The sequence below is a fragment of the Xiphophorus couchianus genome, chromosome 17 (genome assembly GCF_001444195.1).
Source record: "Xiphophorus couchianus chromosome 17, X_couchianus-1.0, whole genome shotgun sequence".
Taxonomy (NCBI): domain Eukaryota; kingdom Metazoa; phylum Chordata; class Actinopteri; order Cyprinodontiformes; family Poeciliidae; genus Xiphophorus; species Xiphophorus couchianus.
Window position 1 is genome coordinate 7,643,825 of NC_040244.1, and position 25,796 is coordinate 7,669,620.

Genomic DNA, 25,796 nt, shown 5'->3' on the forward strand with positions numbered 1-25,796 from the left:
AAAGGAAAAATGTGAAACTATTCAGAGTTTCAGTGAAATTACCAGGAGATTTGACCCTTTTTGTGATTTCTTCCATAAATAATGTGCATAATTTATTACAAAAACATGAACATGGTTTCAGTAAATGGAAATAAAAATGGTTTGTTTGTAAAATGGAAGTTGGAATAGAAGAAATGGGTACAAATTGGAGTCATCAATTGGCACAGAATTGTTTTTAAAGACATTTTCTTTGACACAAAAGCTCAGTTGCACACAAAAAAGTTCCAGATGGAAGAAGTTCATCAGGAAGTCTGAAACTTGTCAATGAGCAACATACTGGTGAATGACTTTAGCTTCACTGATTGAATTAAAGGGAAGTCGTGATTACATGGTTTGTTAAAAGTTTGTCACTCGTTGAATGGTTCACACACCCACCATAAACGGTCTCAGACAGTTATTTTCAGCCTGTTTGCTCCAGAGATAGAAAATTCCTAACCATGCCATCAAAGGCCTTCACTATTGAAGCCAAACTCATGCATATTTATCACTTTTTCAATCTGCTCTGAGAGCGAAGGCTGGGGGTGGCAATGTAGATCTACACCCTCTGTTTCCTCTCCTGTATTGACCCTTTCCAAGCGCTCTTTGTATTCCCTCCTCTAATCAACAAAACAGGTTGGTTGTGCTTTGCCACAATCCCTTAAGCTAAAGTCACATTTTCCTGATTGTGTGCCATATGCTTTTGAGGTTTCGGCCTTTTCTCTTTTGGTAAAGTGGCTTTTTTTTACTCCCATCAGGGGGTGTCGGTTGGCGTGGTCGCAACGTAAGGCTTGAAGTGTTTAACTTTACATAAAGGCAAGTTAACCTCTTCAGGAACAAGAACGTTTCCCACGGCTCTTCACTCCCCACTTCAAGCTGTGTTTTAGGTAAGTTGCCTCATCTTGAGCTCAAAGGCAGTCTTACAGAAAAGAATAGTCAGAAATTGAACGTTCATTCTTACAGAGTCAACAAAAGGAAAATATACTGAAAAAAAGTAGCCGTTATATGTGTACAACTCTGGAAAAAATTAAAAGACCACTCAAAATGATCTCTGTTTTTTTGATTTTACTTTTTATAGGTACATGTTTGGAAAAAAAAAAGAACATTGTTTTGTTTTTTTTTATTCTATGGACTTGTGACAACATGTCTCTTATTTGCAGAAAATGAGAAATGGTCAAAATACTGAAAAAGATGCATTGCTTTCAGACCTCAAATAATGCAAAGAAAAGGTCATATTCATTTAGAAACAACAATACGAATGTTTTAACTCAAGAAGAATTCAGAAATTTATATTTGGTGGAATAACCAGGAGGTTTTCAATGTAGCGGTCTCTTAATTTCTTCCAGAGCTGTAAATGTACATATATTGCAAATAAACTCCTGGCCACACTCCCCAACTCAGTTTACACTCACACATGAAAATGGCTGCAAACACATGCGTAGTTATGCAACTGTACATCTTTGAAAAGCATAAGTGGGGCCTCCTGCACAACCAATCAATATTTAATCAATATTTACTTAAGAGTTGAAGAACTCTTTAAAAACAAAGCAAAAAAAAAAAAACGGGCTAGAACGTTTCATGCAGTTCAGTTTAGTTCATTTAAAGCAGAGACAATGTGTGAAAATATCAATAAAAGATGCTTTGCACCATGTTTACCTTAAGATAGCTTCCATCTGCAGTCCCTGAGCAGAAAATTAACTTCTAGGTTATTGTTTTCCACACCGAAAACAATGTTAAGCAATAACTTGAGCCAGACAAAGATCTTTCATGTAAAACAGACAGAACCGCTCCAGAACATTCCACCAGGGTAACAAATTGTTTTTGCAGGGGTGTGGTGACTTCTCAACATTATGGTGAAGTCTGTTTTGTTTTCTCATTGAGGGCGGAAATCAGAGACTTTATGCTCTCTTGCGAGAGTGGAAGGCCAGTTCAGCGTGACTCTGGGATGAGATGCAGCAGGGGTGTGTACGCTCAAAAAGAGCCAAACAGAAACCCTGCAGAGTCTGCATACCGTCGGATCTGGTATCTCTCTGCCTACAGTCTCGTGCAAACACATGAGTCACTTCTACTGCTGCAGCATTGTACTCCAGCACCGAAGGTTCATCTTGCCAGATGGAGCACCTGCTCTGACGGAGAGACAGAGGGCCGCTGTAAACAACCAAGACTTTCCAGAGTCGCACAGTACACCCAATCCGCCTGTTTACAGAATATCTGCCAGCTCATAACCTCGGTCTGAGTCTGACTGATCTGGCCAGCTGTTGGGGTCCAATTGCACCCCAAGACCTCGTTGTAGCAGTTTTTTAAAATTAGATTTCCTGAATGCTGTGTTTAAAAAAGCTGTAGAGTTTTTATTTATACTGCGTGTTTGGGAATAAAAGGAATTTTCAGGAGTACATGTTGCTCGTTAGTTTGGTTTATTTGCATTCCTCAGTGTTGAAGTCACTCCCTAGAGGAAAGACCGTCAAAAGTGAGAGATCATTAACGAGGTATTGCTGTAAATTGTCTTGTAAATTGTCACAGCTAACAAATTGTTTTGTTAGCTGTGGATTAACAGAGGATGGTGACAAGAAAATTACACTCTTGAGCTAATTTCCTGTTAAAAAAAAAAGTAAAATCGATGAAAAAGGAGTGAGAAAAAAGGAAAAGAAGAGAAAAAGCAAGGCTGAAGGTTGACAGCTGGTGGGTTTTGTATTATGCATGCTGGCAGGTGGGCCTTGTACCTCTCTACGGACCTCACAGCAGTCTCCTGTGTCTTGCCTTTGATTACGAGCATTGACCCATAATATCCTATTGGCTCCATGGCAGACCGGTTGTGATGTAATCCGATCGGACCAGCATGGTGGACAGTGCAGTTAGCAGAAAAGGGCAAGTTGGTGACGGGTGAATTGAGAGTTCAGCTGAGTTGAAGCTCCACAAAAGCCTTTTGTTTGGCCAAGATACTGCAGAGGTCATCCAATTTTAAACAACAGATTGCTGTTTCAGCTGCAGATGAGGTCATATCAGAATTTACTGCTCACTTGTTGGTAGGCACCATCAGATCAGAAGGGCTTGAAGGGACAGTTAACTGTTGAATATACTGTTTAATTGCCTAAATTATCAGAGAGCTGCAATTTTAAGCCACCCTTGGCAAGTTATCTTAGCCAGAGACGCTCACAAGTCATTTTGCAAAGTCAAGACTCAAGGTTTTTAGGGTCAAATACAAGAGAAGTCTCAAGTATTTAAATCAAAGTCCAAGTCAAGTCTCAGATTTTAAACTTGACTTGGCGTTTTCTCTCAAAAAATGGAGAGACAATCCAAGCTAACTCTCGTCTTTGAGGAAGACATCCAAATCTCAAATTTTAAAATGCAAGTCCAAGTCAAAGTTCAAGTCTTATAGGGGCAAGTCCAAGCAAAGTCTCGATTATTTCCAGCTAAGTCTGAGTCAAGTTTAAAATCTGAGAGACAAGTCCAAGTCAAGGTTGAAGTTTTTCACTACAAGTCCAAGTGAAACCTAATTTCTTTCAGGATAAACTCCAAATAAAGTTTAAAATCTGAGAGACAAGTCTACGTCAGGTCTCAAGTCTTTCAGGAATACGTCAAAGTCAAGTCTTTATAACTTGGGTTATAAAGAACCAAGTTATAATCCAAGTCTTTATAACTTGGGTTATAAAGACCCAAGTTATAATCCAAGTCTTTATAACCTGGGTTATAAAGACTTGACTTCAAGTCAAGGTTGAAGTGATTCACTCCAAGTCAAACCCAATTTCTTTCAGGGAAAACCTCCAGATCAATTTTCAAATCTGAGAGACAAGTCCAAGTTAACTCTAAAGTCTTTGAGGAATACATCCAAATTCTAAGTTTTAAATGGCAAGTCCTAGTCAAGGTTCAAGTCTTTCACTACAAGTCCAAGTCAAACCTAATTTCTTTCAGGAAAAACTCTAAATCAAGTTTTAAGTCTAAGTAAAGTCTAAGTCGGGTCTCGAGTCTTTCAGAGATGCATCAAAGTCAAGAGTCAAGTCTTTATTCTAAAACCAAGTCAGGTTTCAGCTCTCTGTGACCTGACGTGGGGTGAAAGGTCCAAAATAAGTCACAACCTCTCAGTCAGATAACTAAAATGAACATTTTCTCATCAAATGCATGAAGTAAGAACATCAAAAACAACTCCATCTTTTTGTAAACTGTGAAGGAAACATTCTCTGGGTGGAAGGGTGAACTGGCCAACAGTGGCAACAAACTTGGCATCCCACAGGCTTAAAAAGGAGCATTCTTTTCTTTTTGTTACAAGACTGTGGTGAAAAAGCATGGGATGCAAAACCAAAACATGTGGCTCTAACAAGGAGGGGACCTGTCATTATGTGCCTGTTTGTATGGCAACAATTAAGTGCAGAAGAGACTTCACGCTCACTTCTCGGCTTTTTCTCTTCGCGATTATAAATGATTCCCAAGTGAGGAAATGCAACAGCCACAAAGGGGCTCCTTTCAGTGTGTCCTGTCAGGCCTGGCTCCAAAAATTGCTTGCATGATCAAATAACAGAGTTCGAGAGCAGTAAACAAGGCTGCCATGGTTCTGGCTTGAGATCCCCAAAGAAACAGTGGTTTGTTGTACTGTAGCATTGTAAAATATTAGAGATTCACAGCGGCTGGAAAATATGTGGGATCTTCATGGGTGATGCAAATGTGGGTCTGGAAATTTTGGCAGCCAGGCCCAAAAGAGTGAGTTGGTGTCACTTTGGCATTAAAGGAATCTTTTGGTTTGCAACAAGAAGGGACATAATTATTAGTGTAAAACTTGATGTTTCAGTGTTTTTCTTCATGAAAAGGGAACAGCTCTAGTTTGAGATTCTTCCTCTCCACAACATTCAATTTCTCATCGGGACACACAAGTATTTTTAAATTGATTAAATCATCAACATGGATTAAGTTGTACGGATAGTAGAAAGTTTTGGAGCTAACTTTTTAAACCCCTGGTGAATGCCTATTTCAAAGTGTGGAAGCACACCAATTTCCACAAAAGTCGCGTTTTGGGAAAATAATCAACAGCTGGATGTTTTACTACTGGCGAAACGGACAAGATGACAGGAAGAAGTAGGATTATTGTTTTATCGGACAGGAACTCTTACAGCATCAAACAGTTTATAAAAATGGTATCAAACGTGTTGAATTCAAAGTTCTTCTGTAAAATCCCAGACTACAATTTCCCCAAAACGCTGCCGCATACTGTAATAAGATATGTTCTTGAATAACTCAGTGCATTTATTTAATGCAGAACATCAGACACAGACTACATGAAAGAGCACAGTACAGTCATGTCCTCTGCAACATCATTGTATTCACTCTTACTCTTCCTAACGTCTCATTTATTCTCATTTATTTTTTGTTGACGGCTCCACCTAGTGGCATGGAGTGATATAACACTACATAACACAAGGGGGAACAAAGGGCCTGTCTCCAACGCCTGAATAAGACGCCGATGTCTCCTCCCATTGGCTGATGTGATGAGTTATGAATATATAAATGAAATCTATTCATATATATAACTATGAATATATCTCATGAAACTGCTTACATCTGCCGCTGTAATGGTTTTTCATGACTTACCATAAACCAAGCTTATTCACGTATTTTTTTAAATTTTAATTTCTTAATTAATGGAAACACTGCAATTGTGAAATTGTGTTTTTTCAACATTAGCAGTAAACAAAAGGAAAAGTGCACATTCATAATGAAAAGGGAGCTAGTGTCAGCTTTTTTGGATAGTTAAAAACAGTAAAGGATCCCTATGCAGACCACTTTGAGTGTCCTCAGTAAATTTGGTCTTCATCAGATGCCTTCCCGCCTCAAAGGCCTGCATGCATACATTAACTCTAAGCTAATTAGGCTTGTTCTTCATATACTTGAAGTGGTACCTGTTATGTGGTTGTTAGGGGCAGCTGGTGGGAGAATCCCCATTCACCAAATGGTAAAGCAGCTTATACCACCCCACTGCAATTCCTCTCTCCACATAAGACAATGAGAGCTTGAGACTTGGTTCCAAATACTGTTGCTCTTTGTCTGACCTGATGGTTTAAGAGCTCTTTGGTTCACTTCTGGATGGCTGCACTTATGGAAAAGAAGTGCAGACCACTACACCTACTGCGCCAATAAAAGTCTGTGTCCAGGCAACTGGCGGGCAGCTTGTTACGATGAAAAATGAGTGCAGCCAGAACCTTTGGCCATCGCCTCCTGTTTGAGACTTGCCCTGGCGGTACGCTGTAATAACTGCTGCAGTATTTATGCAGCAAAGGGAAAGCTAAGGTGTCGACCACCCAAGTTGTGTGGCACTGGCTGACAGCGTCGTCCGATTGTCTGTCCAACAGGCATGTTGTACATTCTCAGCACTTAAAATTCAGCCAGCGTGCATAAATGTGCAGTAATGTCAGAAGCCAGAGCTCACTCAGACGGCACAAGCTTAATATCAACTGACTATCAATTCCATGGCTGTTGTCTGACAATTATTTATATGCAGACATTTATAATGGGAATCATGTGTCTGGAGCAAATGCTTTAGTTCTGACATCCATGTTTCCAAAGCAGATGCTAAATCCACATATGAGAATGAAGAGCATTGTGCAGAGTGATGCTATCCAGCGCTAATGTCAACGGCAGGTTTCACTGCTAGCCAAACCTGTTAAGGATATGACTAATATTCTCCAGCAAGCTTTGAAACTAGAGATGACCATCAGCCCAAGATGCTGCCCCAGCAGCTAGTTTGCATTCCTGATGCCCCAATTAGCACCTGACTTTCCCTTTCCATGCCGCTCGCAGTCAGGCGAACTCGCACTGTCAACCACTGGGCCTTTTAGCCGGTGACCTCTCCACTACGCACATCAGCTTCTGGTTCGTTCGGCCAGCAGACGGTAAATCTCTGGGATTTTATTGTCACGGAGGCTCTTGTGGAGACTGTCACAGCAAGGGAAGACTTTCAGGAGACACGGGTCAGAGGATTTTCACTGCTGATGAATTTATTAGCCACAGAGGACAGCCAGAGCAAAAAGGAAATGCTTAACCAGGTGGAACTTTCTTCCTCCAGTATTTGATCAAGGGAAATTGTTTGAATTCTTTAATTTATATGGCAAGATCTTGTAGCCTGCCTCAGTTTAAGCTTAAAACTTACCAATCTTACAATTTCAGTATCTTAGAAATAATACAAGTGTTAAAATATTCACAAAAACTTGATCACACGTCACGCATTGACCCTTTGCAACTACGTCACTTACGTACTGCCACACAACAGACTGAACGTTGCGTCACACCATTGTGTGTCAAAACCTTTGAAAAGTTGACCTCTGCTGACTGCAACCCCCCCATGCCGAATCAATCCTGTTCAGAAATCCCGCAGTCGTCCAGAAGGCGTCAAAGTCGCTGCTGAAACTGAACAGGGACAGAGACAGATTTGTGGTTGCAGATTGTTATTAACATTCATGCTGCATAACTTAATCAGATATGAAGACATTCTATGACAGGAGCATATGCCAACAAACGGTCGTGCTCCATTTCACTTCAAGGTTTTTGATTCAAGTGTGTCAGCTTGGCAAGACCAAACATTCCTCGTATTCACAGAGCGTCACTGATTTTACTTTACAGGCTTCATTAAGTTCAAAAACAGAGGGCAAAGAAGCTACTGTGCAGGCTTTATGTAAACCAAAGGCAGTAAGCCACACCGAGCAGTTAGGAGAACTGTCGGTGTTTACCTTTGATTTTTGAGAAAGTATTGCTTGGCACATTGTCTGTTTATTAACAATCACTTTAGATGGATGGCCATAAGAGAGAAGAAGTCAAACATCTTGGATGAAAAGCTAACAAACAATTGATTTTAGTGGAGAGTTTAGTTGTAGAAAAACACACACTTTTAATGACTGAGTGGAGAGTTTTCCATCTAATTGTAATCAGATTGGGGATTCTGTCCCGTCACACACTTTTTTGTCAAATTTACCGACTTTCATGCATTCCTACATGAAGGAAAGACAGAAGCCAGACTCGACTCTGTCGACTGTGTATGAATTATGAAGGATAACTGGCGGTAGTAATGAGTCATGAAAGGAAACCGGTGTATCCGCTCCCACGTTGAGTTGATCTCCATGCCAACACGTTTCAAAGCCATGTGGTTCACGCCGGACCGAATGAGCGCTCGTTAAACCACAAAGCTCGTTTTATTCAATCACTCCAAAAAGCTCAGCATGCTAACATCAACATCAACCACAAAAACGTCAGAACAGACCTGCTCAGTCCTCAGCTGGCCTGATTTTACTGGTTGGCAGGCACACTGTATACGTTTCCTGGTTCGCTTTGTATTGAATTTGAGAGTTTGCCAGAGTGAGACTGTTGATGAGGTTAAATGATGCTGATCGTAAACAGACCAATGAACCATCTGTCAATGTGAGGGACGGATGACAGAAGGTTTCAGGCAACGGCTGATTCAACTTCATATACAGTAGCAGAACAAATAAACATCAAATGAAACGTTTTCTCTGGGAGTTTCATTTCCTCCACTGTGTTCAATTTACAGTTTGACATATGGGAATAATCTGTATTGTTGCTTGCATGTGTTGTGAATTATTATGAATAATAATAATTATTCATACATAAAACAACTTCATAGCTGCACCATGCAGATGTTTTAGACCAACTTTAGCTTCTTTCAACTTTTCGCTGATTTTTAGGCACATTGAGAATAGTTTGGCTAAAATGTGGCAAGTGGAAAAGTGGAGGAGAAAGTGGGAAATATCAAAGACTTCTTAGGAAATATGAAACATCAAGTAGAAACTACTGGCCTGTCACAAAAACACATTTTGCTGCACAATGAGTCGTCCCAGTAATTTTTCTGTTAAACGATCATTTTGATTTGAGACAATTTTCAAGTAATATAGTGATAAAAACCACACACAACCAAAACCATAACTAAAATGGATTACAAAGTCTTTGCCCTTCAAAAACTTTAAACATCAGAATGGAAATTATAAAGCTCTTTTCAATTTGTAATGCGATTTAATTGATTAATTGATTGTTTATTACAACAGGCTTAGTAGAAACTTGGTTAAATCTGGGTTATAAATGGCATTTTTTCCGATAAATGTAACTAAAAAAGGTAATATGTTGTATTTTTGTGGCAAGAAATACTGGTTTTATTGTCTAAATGTTGAACATAAATCTCTGATTTTATTTTTCTACCCCGCAAAAAAACACATTTGGACTTCAGATATTTATTATTAATGGCACCAGAATATAATATTTGAGAAAATCTACATAAACACCAATCAATTGAGTGTTTCCTAAATCCTAATTAAGTTAGAATAGCTTGCAGCATCACTTGCGACGTAATTACAAAAGGCAGACTGTACTCTGAAAGTTGTTGGATTCATTTCCAAAAACTGCAATTATATTTCTCTTTAAGATGCCCACATTCTTATTATACGCTCATTATGCCTCAGAAACGGCATCAAACTGTCATAAAACACACCAGAATAGATGCTGAGAAAGAAGTGACATTTAAAGCCCCTGGAGAAGGGGGTAATTATGTTTTATCACACGAGGCATCCCTTAAATAGGTTTGCCTCTTGGCTGGATCTGTTTATTATCCGAGGCCCGGCAGAGAAAGGCACCACTTTATGGTTTATTATTTGGGGTAGCTGTGTTTTGCGCTGTTTATTATGCGGTTTTAATTGCGGTTTGGCTGCTTTCTTTCGCCTCTTCCAATGGAGGGAAAGGAATGCCGGAGGCTGCAGCTTCCCTGCAGGACGTTGGGGTACGCTGGGAGTCCCGTTGGCCCGCTTTTACTCCTGGATTGAGTTTCAGCAATGACAGAGGAATATTTAAGGTCCACAGTATAGATTTATTTTCTCGGATTAGTTTGTTCCGGCTTGAAAAAATGAACAGATCTCGTGTGGGATTTCAGGAATCCCGTCAAATCGTTGACCCTTTTAACTCCCAGCAGGTGCCAAACCACCGTCACCTCCCACCTAACACTTTCCCAGTCCGACACTCAAAATCTCACCGAATTACTCCCTTCAATGTTTGTCTAAGAAATGAACCTCCTCCTTCATCCCTAGGGGTCTCCCTACATATGGTGCTTCACCTTGCCAAACTCCTTCCTTCGCCTCTGCGATGATTTCTGACTCCAAAACAAAGCAGCATCCCCTGGTTCTTCCCCCGATGAGCTAAATCAAAGCAGGAATGTAAACTTGCACCTGATGTTGGCCTTTAAAGATTAAATAAACATCCTTCTTTTGACTTGTTCCCTGCTGCTCTCATCAAAAATTCCCCTAATAGGATCAACTGATAAATTAAAAACAAGGAAATACATGTTGTGCAGATACACGGCCATTAAAAACGAAGAGCAGAGCTTGTTGATGAGTTATCTACTGGTAAGTAAAATAAATGTAATTCAATCCACATTCAGAAGGCAAACTGAGCCGCCTAAACCAGCTTTGACATTTTAAAAGGTCGATCAGAGACTCAAACGACGCAGAAATAGTGCAGGTACCAAGCTTTGGGAAAGTATTAGCACCACTTTTACACTTTATGTTGCATTAAAACCACAACTTGAATGTATTTTAATTGATAGCTCAATAGAAAGTAGGTCAATCCAGTCATGTTTGTTCTGAAAAATACAACATGCGTTTGTATTCAGCCTGCTTTCTTTTGATACCCCTAACAAGAAACAAATGCAATCTATTACCTCCCAAAATAGCGTAACAGTACTCAATCTGTTTGTGATTTAATCTGTCCTTCAATTCAAAAGATCACCTAATTATACATTAAAGGGAACAAACAATTTAATGAAGGCCAGGGAATATAGCTAACAGGTCAAGGGGATAGGTAGTTTGAACATGACAAAGAACCGTTCATTGTATCCTCTGAAAACCCGATTAAGATACTATTACTCACCTACACTGAAGTGCCCTATTATGCTTCCTTAACCACGGGTTAAGGAAGGGCTATAAAAAACATATTACTATCTATAAACAAAAACATTCTGAGATAATGAGATTTTAGTCTGGTCAGTTCTACCTAATTTGAGCTTCTTTCAGAATGAGCCATTTTTGGGTCTTTGTCACTTTAAATCCAAGCAAGCTGCTGCTAGCTACTCTCTACATGTATGTGGGTCTCTAGATTCTAGACTAAACACTAAGTGTGCTTAAATATTATGTTATCAATCAAATCAATGTAGTTTTTATTTCTTTATGCCAAATTATATCAATCAGTCCATCCAGTTTCATATAATTAATTCTTATAATTATCGTGGAAATTCACGCAAATTCAACTAATCCACTTTTTTGCACTTTTTTTGAGCAAATTCAGAATTGGGAGTTTATTGCAGATTTTTCTCAAAAAGTCTCAAAAACTTTCCTATTTGTACTAAACAGCTGCCTGGTTAGTCCATGATCTATGCAGTGAGTAATAAAAAGTCACATTTACCAACATAAAGAAGCACAAATATCACAAATTAGTACCACAAACACTTTGATTTTTATTGAAAAAAAAAAAAAAGCATCACGAAATCCTTGAGGGACTGAAATGATGTTCAACAATATTATTTAGTTTTAAATATTGATATTTTAACAGTTTGTGAACTGGTTTCATCAATACATTCTGGCACAACAGGCCCTTTAAGAGCATTCATGCTCTTGATTTGACCCAAAACAAAAACGAGTTTGACTCCCCTGTTTTAGATCATGAGTTTAAATGATCTAGTCAAGCACAAACTGAAATCTAAGTTGAAAAGTTATGTTAATAAATGACCTCTATCAAATCTGAATGAGTATAAGATAAGAAAATTTGACAAAATATCAGTCTTCAGATGTTGGAAAAACTGTATAAAAACTTCTGAAGTGCTTTGTATATCCTTCATTTTCTGTGATTTGCTTCAAATCCTCTGTTGTACTAAACTTCTAGGACAAGCTATGAGCTGCTTCCTGGTGTTAGACGTGAGGCTGGCTTACATTTGGAATGAAAACATAAGCAGAGCAGCCTGAAAGCATGGAGGGAAAAGAAAGAAAGACAGAATGGAAGAAAGTAAGCAGGTCCAGCACGGAGGAACCACAGCATGAAATTTATAGAGAGAGATTCAACTTCATTCAGCAGCGCTTCGCTAACTAGGAGCAGAAACCTGACTCACTGACAGCCACAGCCTCTTTGTTCTGGATTATCCACAGTGAAGTAGTGAAAGCTAATCAAACATCTACTTCCTCACTTCCAAAAGGATGTGAGTGTTAGACCCTTTCATCTAGACGGATTCAAACCAACATGCTCCGATTTCAAGGAAATTTCATTAAAATTTTAAGAATATAATCTTGTGTCAAACCTAAAGAATCAAAACCAGAGGCAGCAGCAGTACAGAGGCCCACCACAGTGCAGAGAGCTGTGATTAAAGCTTAACTTCGAACAGATTCAGGGAGGTTCTGACAAGCGGCACCACTTTCCTCAGAGGCCGTAGATTCGGCCGACAGCAAGACAAAAGGAAGGACAGGGTTTGCCTCTAAGTTATGAGTCAAAGACAGGACTTTGATCAGACAACCAACTTTAAAACCTGACATTTTTTTATCCTTAGGTAAACAGCTATGCTGATGATAAACTAATTTATTTTTCTTACCTCCAAAGGACAGGAAAACTCTTGGCACAGGCTGAGGTAGGCTGGAGACAGAGCTGATGAGGAAGAAGAGAGCAAGGAGGGAAAACGCCATCGCTGACAGCAGAGGCGACCCGGCCGACCCCTCCGGCCTGCCGACGCCTTCACGTCTCAGAGAACGACCCGCCACCGCGGTCTGCAGGAGAGATTTCACAGAGGACAACAAGTCTGAGAAAATGATTAAACTACGCAGAGATTACGTATAATATTCTCAAAAATCTCATTTCTGTTCATTTATATAGCACCAATTATGGAAAAAATATATTTTTTCAAATTTTTCTTAAACAATATGTAGTAAAGTGTGCGAATGTCTGCATGAATGACTGATTTAATTGTATAAGCAATAAGCATACAAGTCTGACGTTTTCTTTCAAATAAATACAACTAATATAAACAGAACATGATAAAATTATTTAGTCCTTAGATTGGCTTTTCTAACATGTTTTAAGGTCTTGAAATGAGTAAATAAATTCTTAATATTTTATTTATGAACAAAAAAGTCAATCCAAAACATCTAATCGCAGTTGAAAATTTATTTGCCCCAAATAATAAATCATAAATTAACTCTAATCAACACCTTTTTGCTTCAATGACTATTTCCAGCCATCAAGAAATAAACAGAATCTGACTAACGACATGAAGCAGCAGAACTACAAAACCAATATAAAGAACCCAAACAAAAGAAATTCAATGACATTTATTTACTCAGAAACGGTTCCAAAGCCCTTTCTATGGCTTTGGGTGTTCATTGAACTAAAATAGCCACAAAATAAGAATAAAAATCCAGGCCTACTGTAAAACAGGTTGAAATACTTGGTATTATTTCAATGTGACTTAATAGTAATAAAGAAATCTGCAAAGATGAGTGGGAAAAAACGATCTAAAGCAAAGACAAACTTCTGTCGACATCTTCATGTTTCTGTTTTTAAATAGAAATTTCTAGCAGAGTTTGTCATTAAACTGTTGTATATTTTTATAAAGTGTACTTTCTAAAAGGGTCAAGGGTCAGCTCTAGAGAAAGTCTATTTAGAAGTTTCAGGGGGAAGAAAGGCTCCTGACCGCTGGTTCAACCAGAGTGTCTTGGAACAGCAAACGGCCGATAAAACAAAACAAATCAGAGACATTTATAGTAAACTGACCATGCTAACCGTTCCTGGTGTGTGCTGGGCAGACAAATTTAACCAAAAACTCAGAGTAGAACATCATGTCACTGACTTTACCCTGTTCCAAATGTACCTCTGTTAAATATGGATGAGGCAAATCTACACAAACAAGAAAAACAGCTGAAGAAGCGCTCCAGCTGCCACTTGTTCCTTCTCCATAACTGGACAAGAGCAGCTCAATTATTGATGGATGCAGGAACTGCTCTGCGCTGTGGGCCGTTATCTCTTGCAGTGCATAACTCTGGAGTCGCAGAAAGAATCGCCTGCTTTGTGCACTCCAGCTAGCTGCTGCAGCACCTGTGTTGTACAAACCCTCACTGCACAAGTGACCTTCCTGCATGCAAAAATACAAGAAATATGCATTATTTACCGCAGTCTGAGTCTCTGATCTCATGACTTATAAATGTGTGGTAAAAAAATAATGACACGAGAAAAGAAAGGTACATGATTGCACTGAAAATTTTAGTTTGGGGGTGTTGTAAACAAATAGCTTGAGGCGTGTGTTTGCGTAGCGAAGTGAATGATGATTGATGGAGAGCCGGAGTGGAGTTTAACTGTTCAGGTGCAACATATGGAAAACTGATGAGGAATGAGATCCTTTTGGCTCAACTTGAGAGCAGTGAAGCAGCACGGGGCGCATTAAAACTGCTGCAGGGCTTGCAGCGCAGTGTCAGCTACACACACACACACACACACACACACACACACACACACACACACCCTCACACACACGCCGAGTACCTACCCCAACCCACAGCTTAGCCCTGCCCCAAAACTAAGCCATTTTTGTTTATGCATTTTACTGTGAAATGCGACGGTTTTCATAAACATGCACGCTATCAGCAATACTTTAATTTACCAAAGTTATCAAATTGGCCATAATTATCATCATTGGTTACTGTATTATGATTTTAAGATAAATATATAAATATTAAGGACATATCCTTGCTGAAAAGTTACTGAAAAGTGAGTTAATTTTGTCTTATTTCAAGTGCAATAAGATTTTTTGATTAAAATATAATTGGTAAGATTTTGTGCTTTTCCAGTGTGCAGAGACTTACAGAATATATCGAAAGGGGCAACAGTGAAACTCAGCAGAGAAACTGAGAAAATTAAATAGTGGACAGGATGATTACTGAATCAGGAGCAGGTGGTTGATTAGAAACACGATGCAGCTGTGACAGATAACCAAAGTTGAGCTGGGCAAATGGGAGAAACCAAACACCAAAGTAAAGCAAAACCCCAAAATAAAGTTTCATATATTATAATGGGGAGCAGGATCCCTGAGAATAACAGTGACAGTATGGAAAACAAAGCAGACATGCAGTGAGCCACCAGGATTTACCCCCACATTCCTTTCAGGCACGCAGCATCGAAACAATGCAACAGCATCCACATCCTGAACCCATCTGGAGGATAAAACCTGCGTCTTCAAACAGCATCAAAACGGGCTTAACTCTGCTAGTAATGGGCAAACACTGCAAAAACAAAACAAAACAAAACCCCACCAAGTATTTTTAGACTAGTTTTTAGTACAAATATCTGAAACGAGACAAAACTAAGATATATTCAATAATTCTTTAATATTTATGAAAACATACTAACTCCACTGGCAATTATTTTAGTAGTACTTTTCCATCAATATTAAAGAATTGACTTAAAACAATTTCCTATATATTGCTGAGACTTGTAAGTTAGTTACACAAAAAACTAGACTAAAAATCCTTTAGATTTTGTGTTTCTGAATGTTTGCTTATTACTTGTCTCATTTTTAGTGCAAATCTTTAAGTTCACTTGAAATAAGACAAAACTAACGTACACGATATAGGAACTTGTTTTGAGTCAGTTCTTCAGTATTGATGAAAAGTACTGGTTCCACTTATAATATGGTAAAACTGTGTTATAAGTAAAATAACTGCCAGTGGACAAGTATGTTTTCATCAATATTAAAGAATTATTGACTACATCTTGCTGGAAAGTTACTTATAAGTTAGTTTTGTCTTACTTTGTTTGCACTTGAAACTAGATTGTGTTTTTGCAGTGAAAGGCATTTATTTGAGATATTTTACGCAAAGCGATCCTCTGAACTGTCGAGCCCTGACATCTACCACTCCCTGCTTGCTCAGAGAGACGGTGATCTCCCAGCGAGAGCGTCTGGCATTGAAATGTTGGCCTCACAGCTGCTGAACTCATCATGGTGGGAGTTCATCTCCCCGAGTGTTCTGTGACATCCTGCCGGCTCCAGTTCAGACACTTTCCCCTCACATCAGCAGGCACGAACGAGGTCCCGTCCGCCCTGAAGGCACCGCCGATAAAAGGTGCATCACCGTTTGAGCAAAAAAAAATAAACACCCCAATTAATTTTGCGCAGCCGTTCAGCCAAAAACTCCAGCGCGAGTCTGCCAGGAATCTCTGCAGCATCAATTAGACGTCTATGCACAAAGGAGATTGCCGCTGCGATGGATGTTGTGTTTTCTCTGGAGGGTGATGATAATTGTGTTTATTATCTCCTGTCCTTGGCTTTCAGCCCGATGAGTTTTCCATCAGAGGAGCTGCTCATAAACCCATATTGTGGAAGACAAATTCCTTTTCAGTATAGATCTTTGTTTCCAGGGATCCCATCTGCTCCCAGTTATGTTTTTACACAATTCAGGGCATCCTCCCCCCCATCTGGCTTTTTGTGCGTGAAGAATTGAACTTTCAGTGATAAACAAGTTGCCCTGTGTAACGGCTCTAATAGGACAGCGCGTGTTCATACCACACCCTGTCACTCAGTTGTCAGTGGGGTTGTTGCAGCCGCATGCGCCTTTAAACTCCTGACTGAGCAGCAGCTAAGATTATATATTCAAGCTTTCTTTCATACCAACTGATTAGGTAACTTGATGGGTGATAAAAACAGTAAAGGTTTGCTTAAATGTATTCAGAAGACCTTTAAAAAAGTCACAATTCTGTGGCCAAGCAATGAGTCATTCTGGAAAATTGTACTGCGTTTAAATATGAAACAGGACTCCGATGTTTAAAAGAAGCACAAAGTGATTCTATCTCAGTCAGACTAAGTTTTATTTCCCAGTGGTGGGACTCTGCACCTGTTCGCCCGCGGCCCACCAACTTCCCTCTGCATCCAACAGGAAACGACACACCGCAGAGCAGAAGCCCTCAGAGTAAAGGTCCAGGAAGAGGGACTCACCTTCCAGGGAAGAGCCTGTCCCAACTGCAGAGAGGACGCCCACCAAACGAGACCCGAGCTTATCCTGAAACTCCTCGCTTCAAGTCTCCAACAGTGACAGGAAGAAATCCATCCAAGTGCTCACAGAGCAGGTTTGACTGAGCCAGAACAGGACAGAGGAGAGGAAAGAGAGAGGAGGAGGAGAATGAAGAGACGAGTGAGCCGGTGTCCTATTACACTCTCCGCTCATGGCCCCCTCCTCCTTTCCTCCTCCTTTCCTCCCTCCTTCCTTCCACCGTCCTCGCTCTGTTAACTAGAGAGCAAACAGATCACTTTAGCAGCCCGAAGCATCAGAGAAGGACCAAACCTCACACCGTGATGGTGAGGCATCACAGGTCACATGCATCCATTAGGCTCACTGCTTTTAATTTGAAAAACTGTCAAAAAAAAATCATCTAATTTTATTTTCAAATTCTAATTTCTGGTCTGCTTTTCTATCAATTAAGTTGAAGCACATTTCAGCAGCAGGGCAGTTCAAGGCATTTTACGTAAGATAAACACAAAATTACAAAGTTATAAAAAAAAAAAACTTTGAACAAACAGTACATTTTGGTGAGTCTCCAAAATCATACACATTAAATATGTTGGTCAATGTTTCATCTTAATTTCTGGTATCTTAGTAAATTATGATGTATTGAAAAGTTGTTTGATAAAGCCAATTTTCTTACTCATTCCAACTAAACTGGATAGTTTTGTCTTGAGGCAGTTGTCAAAATAATGTGTTTCCCAAATGTCAGAATACAGAAATATTTTTAATCCACATTTTAAAGTTCCTATTGTTGCTATGCCAGTATTATGTTTTCCAGCTGGATAGAATCAGTTTATAGCACAATCTATATCAGTTGTTTTAAAAAATGCTGTATATACCAAACATGACTAAAAAGAAATTTTACAAAGTAATTTAATGCCTTTAAATTGGGCCTCTGTCTCTTTAAGAAGCTTTTTTTCTTTCTGAAACTCTGCTTTCAGACTATGAAGTCATCACAACATGGTTCCTCTATTAACCCGTTAAAGTTTTTACCAGCTTTGCACTGAGAAATAGCTCGTATAGTTATAGTTTGCTAATTGCTGCTGGCTAGTCTGAAGGACCTCAGAGGAGGAGCTTCGTCCTTTGAGGCGGGGCTAGGTCCACTCTGGTGCTTTGCACGGCTGAATGGTTGCCACGGAGATTAAAGGATTTCTCAAACATGTATTAAAGAGTCAAAGCAACTCTCCAGGTATGTTTTTGATGACGAAGCAACATTATAACATGATGTAAAGCTCAAAAAAGTCGATTTTAGATGATAAATTGCCTCATTTACAAGTAGCCGCTCCCAAGTTTAAGGATCCGCCACGTTTTCTCGACGTTATTAGCATATCAAAAAAGGTGTTGCGCGCATTTGTAATGAAAATGCAGCTGCTGCCACCGCCATATTTGAGTCCAGTATGAAAGACTTAAGAAGTCTCCTTTTGGAAGAAGCTTTCTAATTTAAATGAAGGCAAATGATCACACTAGCTTGCGCATGTAAAAGATTATGGATGAACGTTACAGGGGTTGGTATCTTGGCTTCAAACAGAGACATTTTGCTTCGCTCATGCATTCTTTCTTAAACCAGAGTTTTAATTTGAACGGCTTTCCCTCAGAGAAAGGATGGATTTCATGACTGGAATAAATAAAATAGATTTTTTTCTGGCTCCATTGTGGTCTTCCTGGTGAAAGAGAAACGCTGAAACCAGGAGAATGCATCTCGAAGTGTGGAGGAGAGATCCTGTGTGATGACTGGAAAAACACACGGCTAAAACAAACTTACAGTTAGTATATTTTCTATGAATGAGCTCACCAAGGAGACCTTGCTCAGCGATTCTAAGTAAGTAAACCATGCCAAACCTGCGGCAGCATTCGTTTTTGGACAGATTTTGTGGATTCAGCTGAAGCAGCAACGCTGTAATCCAGGCCTGTTTCACCAGCAAAATGTCCTCGATCCATATTCCATAAAATCAAAAGCTCTTTGCAGATTTTCCTTCTTCACTGTGCGTTTATGTATTTGTGTCACTGCAGGTATAAACCAGGATTGTAGATTTTTTTTTTTTTGCAACATTAGCTTTCAGGGTACGTTTGTGTCATTTCTGGAAAATAAAGCAGTAAAAAAAAAAAAACACCAGGTCTCTAATGAAAGTGTCTGACAGCCAGAAAAAAAATGAAGCTGAAGGAGGAGGAAGAAGGGGATCACTGGTGGCTCAGACAGGAGGGAATAATTACCCCTCTCCTGCACAAAGGAGCCAGATTTACGCCTCTCCAATTAAAGTGTCAGGATGGGACCACTGGAGCGATGGCGGCGTTTTCATTGGTACGTGAAACCGCGATTGCTTTATCCTCATAGGTGGAGAAGGAGAAGAAAGGAAAGAGTGGGTGAGTGCAAAATTGAGATCAAGCATATCCTTTACAGCCCCCATGACACAAACTGGGCTGTAAGTTAATTTAATGAGAGCGGTGAGGTAACAGACTCAGGTGCATCCAGACATAAAGCACAGCTACTCAGACACCCGCTTAACAGTTAGCCATCATTTATTTGGTTACAAGTTTTAGGGTTTTACTCTCAAATAACATTTTCAGTCAGTTGGTTTGTTCCAATCTGTGTAGCTCGACAAGCTGCAGGTTCGTGGATTTTGAGTTTGCAAAGCATGAAATTCTGTTCCTAATTAATCTCTTTCCCATCCACGTGCGCCCCTTTGAAGAAGCTGCCCCTCGTTAGCAACGCAGACGCTACGCATTTGTCACAAGGAAACCAAAAGTCAGAAGAAGGCCTCCCTCCTGCAAAGCTGGCCGTTTCACAAGCAGTTTAACAACTTAAATATCAACAAAAGATTGTATTTCATTGAAATGTGCCTTCAGTCCTGCAGAAACTTTTTTTTTGTTTGAACAGTGGGGTTGGGAGCCGTCAACAACCGAGAGGCAAACAGTACCCCGAAAAAGGTCACTAATTCTTTGCAACCAAGAGACGCAAGACAACCATGGATACAAAGGCACTATAGCAACCATCAAATGTATTATTTTTGGATTATGGGAGCCAGAATATTGGAAATACTGCGGAAAACATGCACTGCAAAACCCCCAAATCTTACAAACTATATTATTGGTCGTTTTTATAAAGCAAATATCTCAGTATACTTGAATTAAAACAAAACCAACTTATAAGTAACTTTTCAGCAAGAAATAACTTCAAAAATGCAAATACTTCTGAGTGCAAATATCTGATCCCTCTTGAAGTAAGACAAAACTAACTTAGAAGTAGCTTTTCAGCAAGACATAGAAGCTTGTTCAGAGTCAATAATACCTTAAAGTACTAGTTCAACTGCCAGATTAAGTCATAAATGAAATAATCTCCAAAAAGAATGAGTACTTTTTAAAATCAATATTAATAAGTTACTTATAAGTTATTTTTGTCTTATTTCAAGTGTACTATGACATTTGCACTAGAAACTAGACTATAACTACTTGGTAAAGTTTTGTTTTTGCAGTGTAGGAGCTTGTTTTAACCATGCAAAAAAGGGCAAATTAAAAGTGGCACATTTTAGCCTCGAGTCAACAACAACCATCAGATTTTGCCACTACTGATATTCGGTCATGGAAGTAAGAGATCCAAACAGGAAACCCAGACAATCCTCTCCCCAGTGGCGTTTTCACCTTGGCTCAGAAGCCCAAGGCGTTCTCAGGTCAACTAGCAGGAAAAAGTTTGCGTGGCTGACACACATTTTCCCACCAGTGAAAAAGTGTGCGTATATTTACGCAAACTTTGACGCAAAGTTAAATTTTATACATGCCAACTTGTGCGTAACATATGGCGGCGCACAAAACATGCACACTTTATGCATGAGGACCCAGGTCTTTGGGGGACATTCTTATAAAACCTCCAAAAAAAATGGATTCTGTTCAGATGCTTTGTCCTGAAGTGGCTCCGCAGGATACAGATGTAATCAACTTCATTTCAGATGCACTTAACCAGGATGTCGTTCTTTTGTTTTAATCCATATCTCATTGCCAAAGCTGACAGTCGGGACAGATAAACCGAACCGGCCGTTTCTGTGCTACTAAAGATCGAGGCAGTTCAAGCATTTCAGCACATGAGGTCCAATTGATTTATCCGTCTTCATCGCAAACAGGATACCAAGATAATTTAACTCCCAGAGGAAGAACTCCACTTTTTGCAAGTTGATAAATTTCATTCTATGCTCAATCTGCAAATAATTCCTTTAAATTTAGATTTAGTCAGATTAAAGGTCTAGGTCAGGGGTGTCAAGCTCATTTTCGTTTTGGGTCAAATCAAGATGGTGAATGCTCTTAAAGGGCCGGCTGTGCCAAAATGTATTGATAAAACCTGTTCACAAACAAAAAACATATTTTCAGTCTCTCCAGGATTTTGTGATACTTTTCATGATATTTCGCAGTGTTTCTGATACTAATTTGGACATATTTGCAATATTTATGTTGGTAAATGCAACTTTTAATTACTTGCTGTATAGATTATGGATTATATTCTCACACCAATTAAAGCTGAGGCAGCTGTTTAGTACAAGTAAGAAAGTTTCTCCCAACAATCTCCCAATTATGTATCAGGACAAAAACACTGCAGGGATTAGTTGATGTTTTGTTGTTGTGAATTTCCACGATAACGCTCAAGAAACTGGAGGGACTGATTCATATAATTTGGTTAGTAAATAAATAAAGACTGCATTGATTTGATTGGTAACATAATATTTAAGCACACTTGGTGTTTAGTCTCGAATATAGAGGGCCACATATAAAAAGCTATTTGAGTTTTTCAGGTGTGTAAAGGAGCTCTCTGTTGCTTTTATCAGGTAAAAAAGTCAATTTTTCCACCATTTTCTGTGCGATGCGTTTCACTTTGCACTCAGACACTGACATCGCTTTGTATTCAACAGCATTCTTTCCTTATGAAGAAAAGCTAAAGTCCAAATGAATTTGAGTGCGAACATGTGGACCGGGTAGAGCTCACTTAATTGTTCCCTTCCCCAATTTAGTTTTCCCTTATTACTGCCTTTCGGTGCCAGACGATGATGGTTTTTTGTTTCATCTGCATTGTGGAGATCATTCACACCTGATGTCCGTATCTAACAACAAGACCACCCTAGACTAAAACAGAAAACTCGCTCCAGATTTCTAGCTTTCTCTGGTCATATGAGTTCTGGTTGATGACTTCAGACACTAAATAAGAGGGAAGGAGTGGAGGAGGGAAGGCAGGGAAATTTCCTCTGAGCTGTTTTGACACCAAGCGTGACTCTAGGAGAAGTTCTCACCTCTTTCTTTACAGGGTGGCGAAATCCCCCATGATTAACCTCAGCGGCTGAGTGGCTGGACTCGAAGGATGCTGCCTGTTCCTGTTTAGCCTTCATCAGATCTGCTCTTTGGGGCCCCGGCAGCTAATTAGTGATCCCATTATTCACCCCTCTGTCTTTTGTATTCCTCACTTTCAAAAGCGTACGGAAACGTCAGACAGAATATGTGTCGACTGCTCAGATGGAATGAATCTAAACTCCAAGCGGCCGCCTTAAAGCGGAGAAATAATGAGGTTTTTTTTCCACACTTGCAAAAAAAAGTGTCATACCGATCACTTCGAGGTTCAGTGACCCCCTCTGTTTGAAAAAACTGAAGCTCTACTCAGACTTTTGCATTTTGCTATCAAGCAATGTAGTAGTTCTTATTTTACTGAGGGGAAAATGAACATTACTTTCTTTAACGTAAAAGAAAGTAATGAGAATTTATATAAAGTGAATGACAGAAAACATCAAATATTTTTGAAACTAAGGGATTTGCTTAATATAAAAATGTTATTTGTTTTGTTTAAAGCTAGAAAAAGATTATTGCCAATTTATTTACAAAAGTCCTTTGTCTTAAGTAAAAGAAATTACAGAAGTACTTATGATTTCAAAAGTAAAACTGTGTGTAATGTTTTCAAACAAATTTGAATTTTGGTGTAAAACTATGGAAAGTTTGGATGAGGAGTTGGAAAAAAGGCTCCATTATAAATCAATTGAACATCTTTTCAGTCCCACCAGGATTTTGTGATTCTTTTTGTGATTTTTTGCAATAAAATAAAAATGTTTGTGTAACTAATTTGGAAATATTTGCGCTTATTTGTGACAGTAAATTTGACTTTTTATTTTTTTTTCTGTATAGATCACGGACTATAATCTGACATCAATTGAACGTGAGGCAGCTGTTTAGTACAAGTAAGAAAGTTTTTGACAATTTTTGAGAAAACGGCTATAAACTCTGAATTACGTATAAACGCAAAATCTTTTGTTTTTGTGTGAATTTCCATGATAATTCTCAAGAAACTGGAGGAACTGTCTGATATAATTTGGCAGTAAATAGATAAAACCTGCATTAATTAGATTGATAACATATTTAATCTCACTTAGTGTTTAGTGTAGAATCTAGAGGGCCACATAAAAAACTATGGAGGGCCAGATTTGGCCCACAGGCCTTGAGTTTGACACCTGATGTAAAGCATTTTGAACTACCTTGCTGCACAAATAAACTCCACATCCTGGCTTTTCCAGTTCCTTTACACTGAACTGGATTAAAGGTGCAAAAATTAGTAGCATACTTCATAGTTTGAGTCAATAAAACAAACAGATCATTGTCACTTTCATTGTAAAGGAATCTGGTTCTGATCGGTCCCACTTCCCTTTCCTTTCCTCAGCAGCTGTGTAACATGTGAAACACAGTCTGAGCCTGAAATCATAGCACACTTTGTGTATTCACATCTATAACTTTAATTGACCAATAAACTTAATTTACTAAATTTTACAGAGGCTGCTGTAGTAATTGTGGTTTTCTAGTAATTGTGGTTTTGAGCAGCAGCTTTTACGAGTTTACAGTTTACTGGTTTCTGTATGAGACATGAGAAAACGTTAAACTGGGATGAAACGGCTCGATGTGGACATCGTCCTCCTAAATCATGGGAATCTCTTCATAGAACAGAAAGACTGTGTCCAAGAATTTGGCTTTCCTAAAAAAAGGTTTGAATTGGAAAAAATAGCATCTGATGGTGACATGTTTTATCAGTTAGTCAGTGGTTAATTAAAGCCATGCCGTACTTTTATTCCCCAAACCTGAGTTATGTTAAATGACTAAAGGTACCCTGAAGCCGTCTTTACGGTATGAGACATTTCTTAACGAGCTAGCAAATCAAGAAGGGAATCTGACATTTCATGTCCATCTGAAGCGAGCATAAACTCATCTAATTAAAAATATTTAACATATTTAACAGTTTCTTCCAGTAGCATTTCTATTTGCACATCAAACAATAAAAAAAACATAAAACAGATAAAAAAAGGAGCTTTGCAGGAGAGGTGAATATGTATCACATCAGCTGTGACATTATGAAACTAAAAGAAAGCCAGAATAAAAGTCAAATTTATAAGAAGCAATTTAAAAGTCACGTATTGTTTGAAGTTAACACCAATTTTAAACGTTTTCTTAAAGAATGACTGAAGAGCTGCTGGGAGGTAATTCCAAAAAGCTTTGTAAAGCTTTGTCAATATTCTGCTTCTGTCAAAAAAACTGCTTTCTTTTTAATAATAAATGCAATTAAAATCAGATGTGAATAAGTTTGTTTAAGTCATTTAAAAAAAATGTTGCGCCATCGTCTTCTTATCACTTCCTGTCGTCTTCGAAGTTTGCGCCAATGGCAACGTTGTTGATCATGTGACGCAAGAAAACTGTTTCATGGCAGTTTCGTGAAATAAACTAATTTAAAAAAAAAATCAGAAAATCACCTCAACCTAACGAGAAAACACTTCTGTCAATCAAAAAAACTAGCTTTTTAAAAAAATTGGCCTGTTTTTTTTAAGCAAATTTATTTTTGAAATGTCAAACTGAGTAATAGAAATGCAGATACTGTCTTGTTGAATAAGTGTGAATATCAGAATACTCAGCAGAAATTTGTAGTTAAATGTACATACTTATACATAAGATACATATTAAAGGTTCATGTTTAGTCAGTCTGTTGTGTTTTATAAAACAAGGAGCACTTGAAAAATGTATAATTTTAAAAATAAAAGGTGATGGTTCACCACTATCTTCTCTTTAATTAGGCAAACTTGCATTATTTTACCATCATGATCATATTAGCTGAAAATGTTCTCAAAATGACATTATCCTTAATTGCAATAATTTCTGTGAAATTTGTTATTGTGACAGTCCAACTTCTGATTAAGATTATCTATTTGAGAAATTTCAGCTGAGATCTTTGCAAAATAAGGAAGATATATTAAATCACAAATGTCTGCGGGGATGAACTTCAATAAATTATGCATCTTTCACATCACAGCTGTGAAATTCCTCTTTATTTCTTCTGAATCGGAGGGGATGTGTTTAAGGGAGTTGTTTCAAAATGTCGCTCAGAGTCTGTGGGAGGCTGATAACTGCAGAACGATGCAAGATTAGAGCAACTGGCGAGGAAATCAGGACAAGTTGTTGGACTAGTGCAGGCAACAGCTGCTGGGAGGAGAGAACTGGAAGCAATTCTCGGAGTTATAAAGACGTAAGAACAATTGAATTTCGAAGGCTTTTTGCCACGATAGCTCTCCCATTTCAAGGAAATCCCCCCCAAACAATTGCTTTTAGGTAATTAAAGGGAAACAATGAGCGATGAGCCCCAGTGAAAGGTGAGTGGAAGTTCAGAGTATCTAGGTGAAGGGACTAACACATTGTAGCTCATGCTGTTGCCTAAAAAGGCTGGAG

General features: G+C 38.8%; 1 protein-coding gene across 3 annotated transcripts in view; it reads right to left on the minus strand.

The window, feature by feature from the left end:
* sema3c (sema domain, immunoglobulin domain (Ig), short basic domain, secreted, (semaphorin) 3C) overlaps positions 1 to 25,796 on the minus strand; it is a 70,149-nt gene that overhangs the window by 31,866 nt on the left and 12,487 nt on the right. Inside the window, exons 1-2 of one of the 3 annotated variants that reach the window (XM_028043681.1) lie at positions 17,009 to 17,213; positions 12,623 to 12,794 (exon numbers count right to left, since the gene is read on the minus strand). In XM_028043681.1, the coding sequence (XP_027899482.1) occupies positions 12,623 to 12,713 (91 nt within the window). In that variant the 5' untranslated portion in view covers positions 12,714 to 12,794; positions 17,009 to 17,213. Of the gene's footprint in view, positions 1 to 12,622; positions 12,795 to 17,008; positions 17,214 to 25,796 lie in introns of those variants that run through there. The other 2 variants (XM_028043682.1, XM_028043683.1) reach the window with 2 other exon arrangements.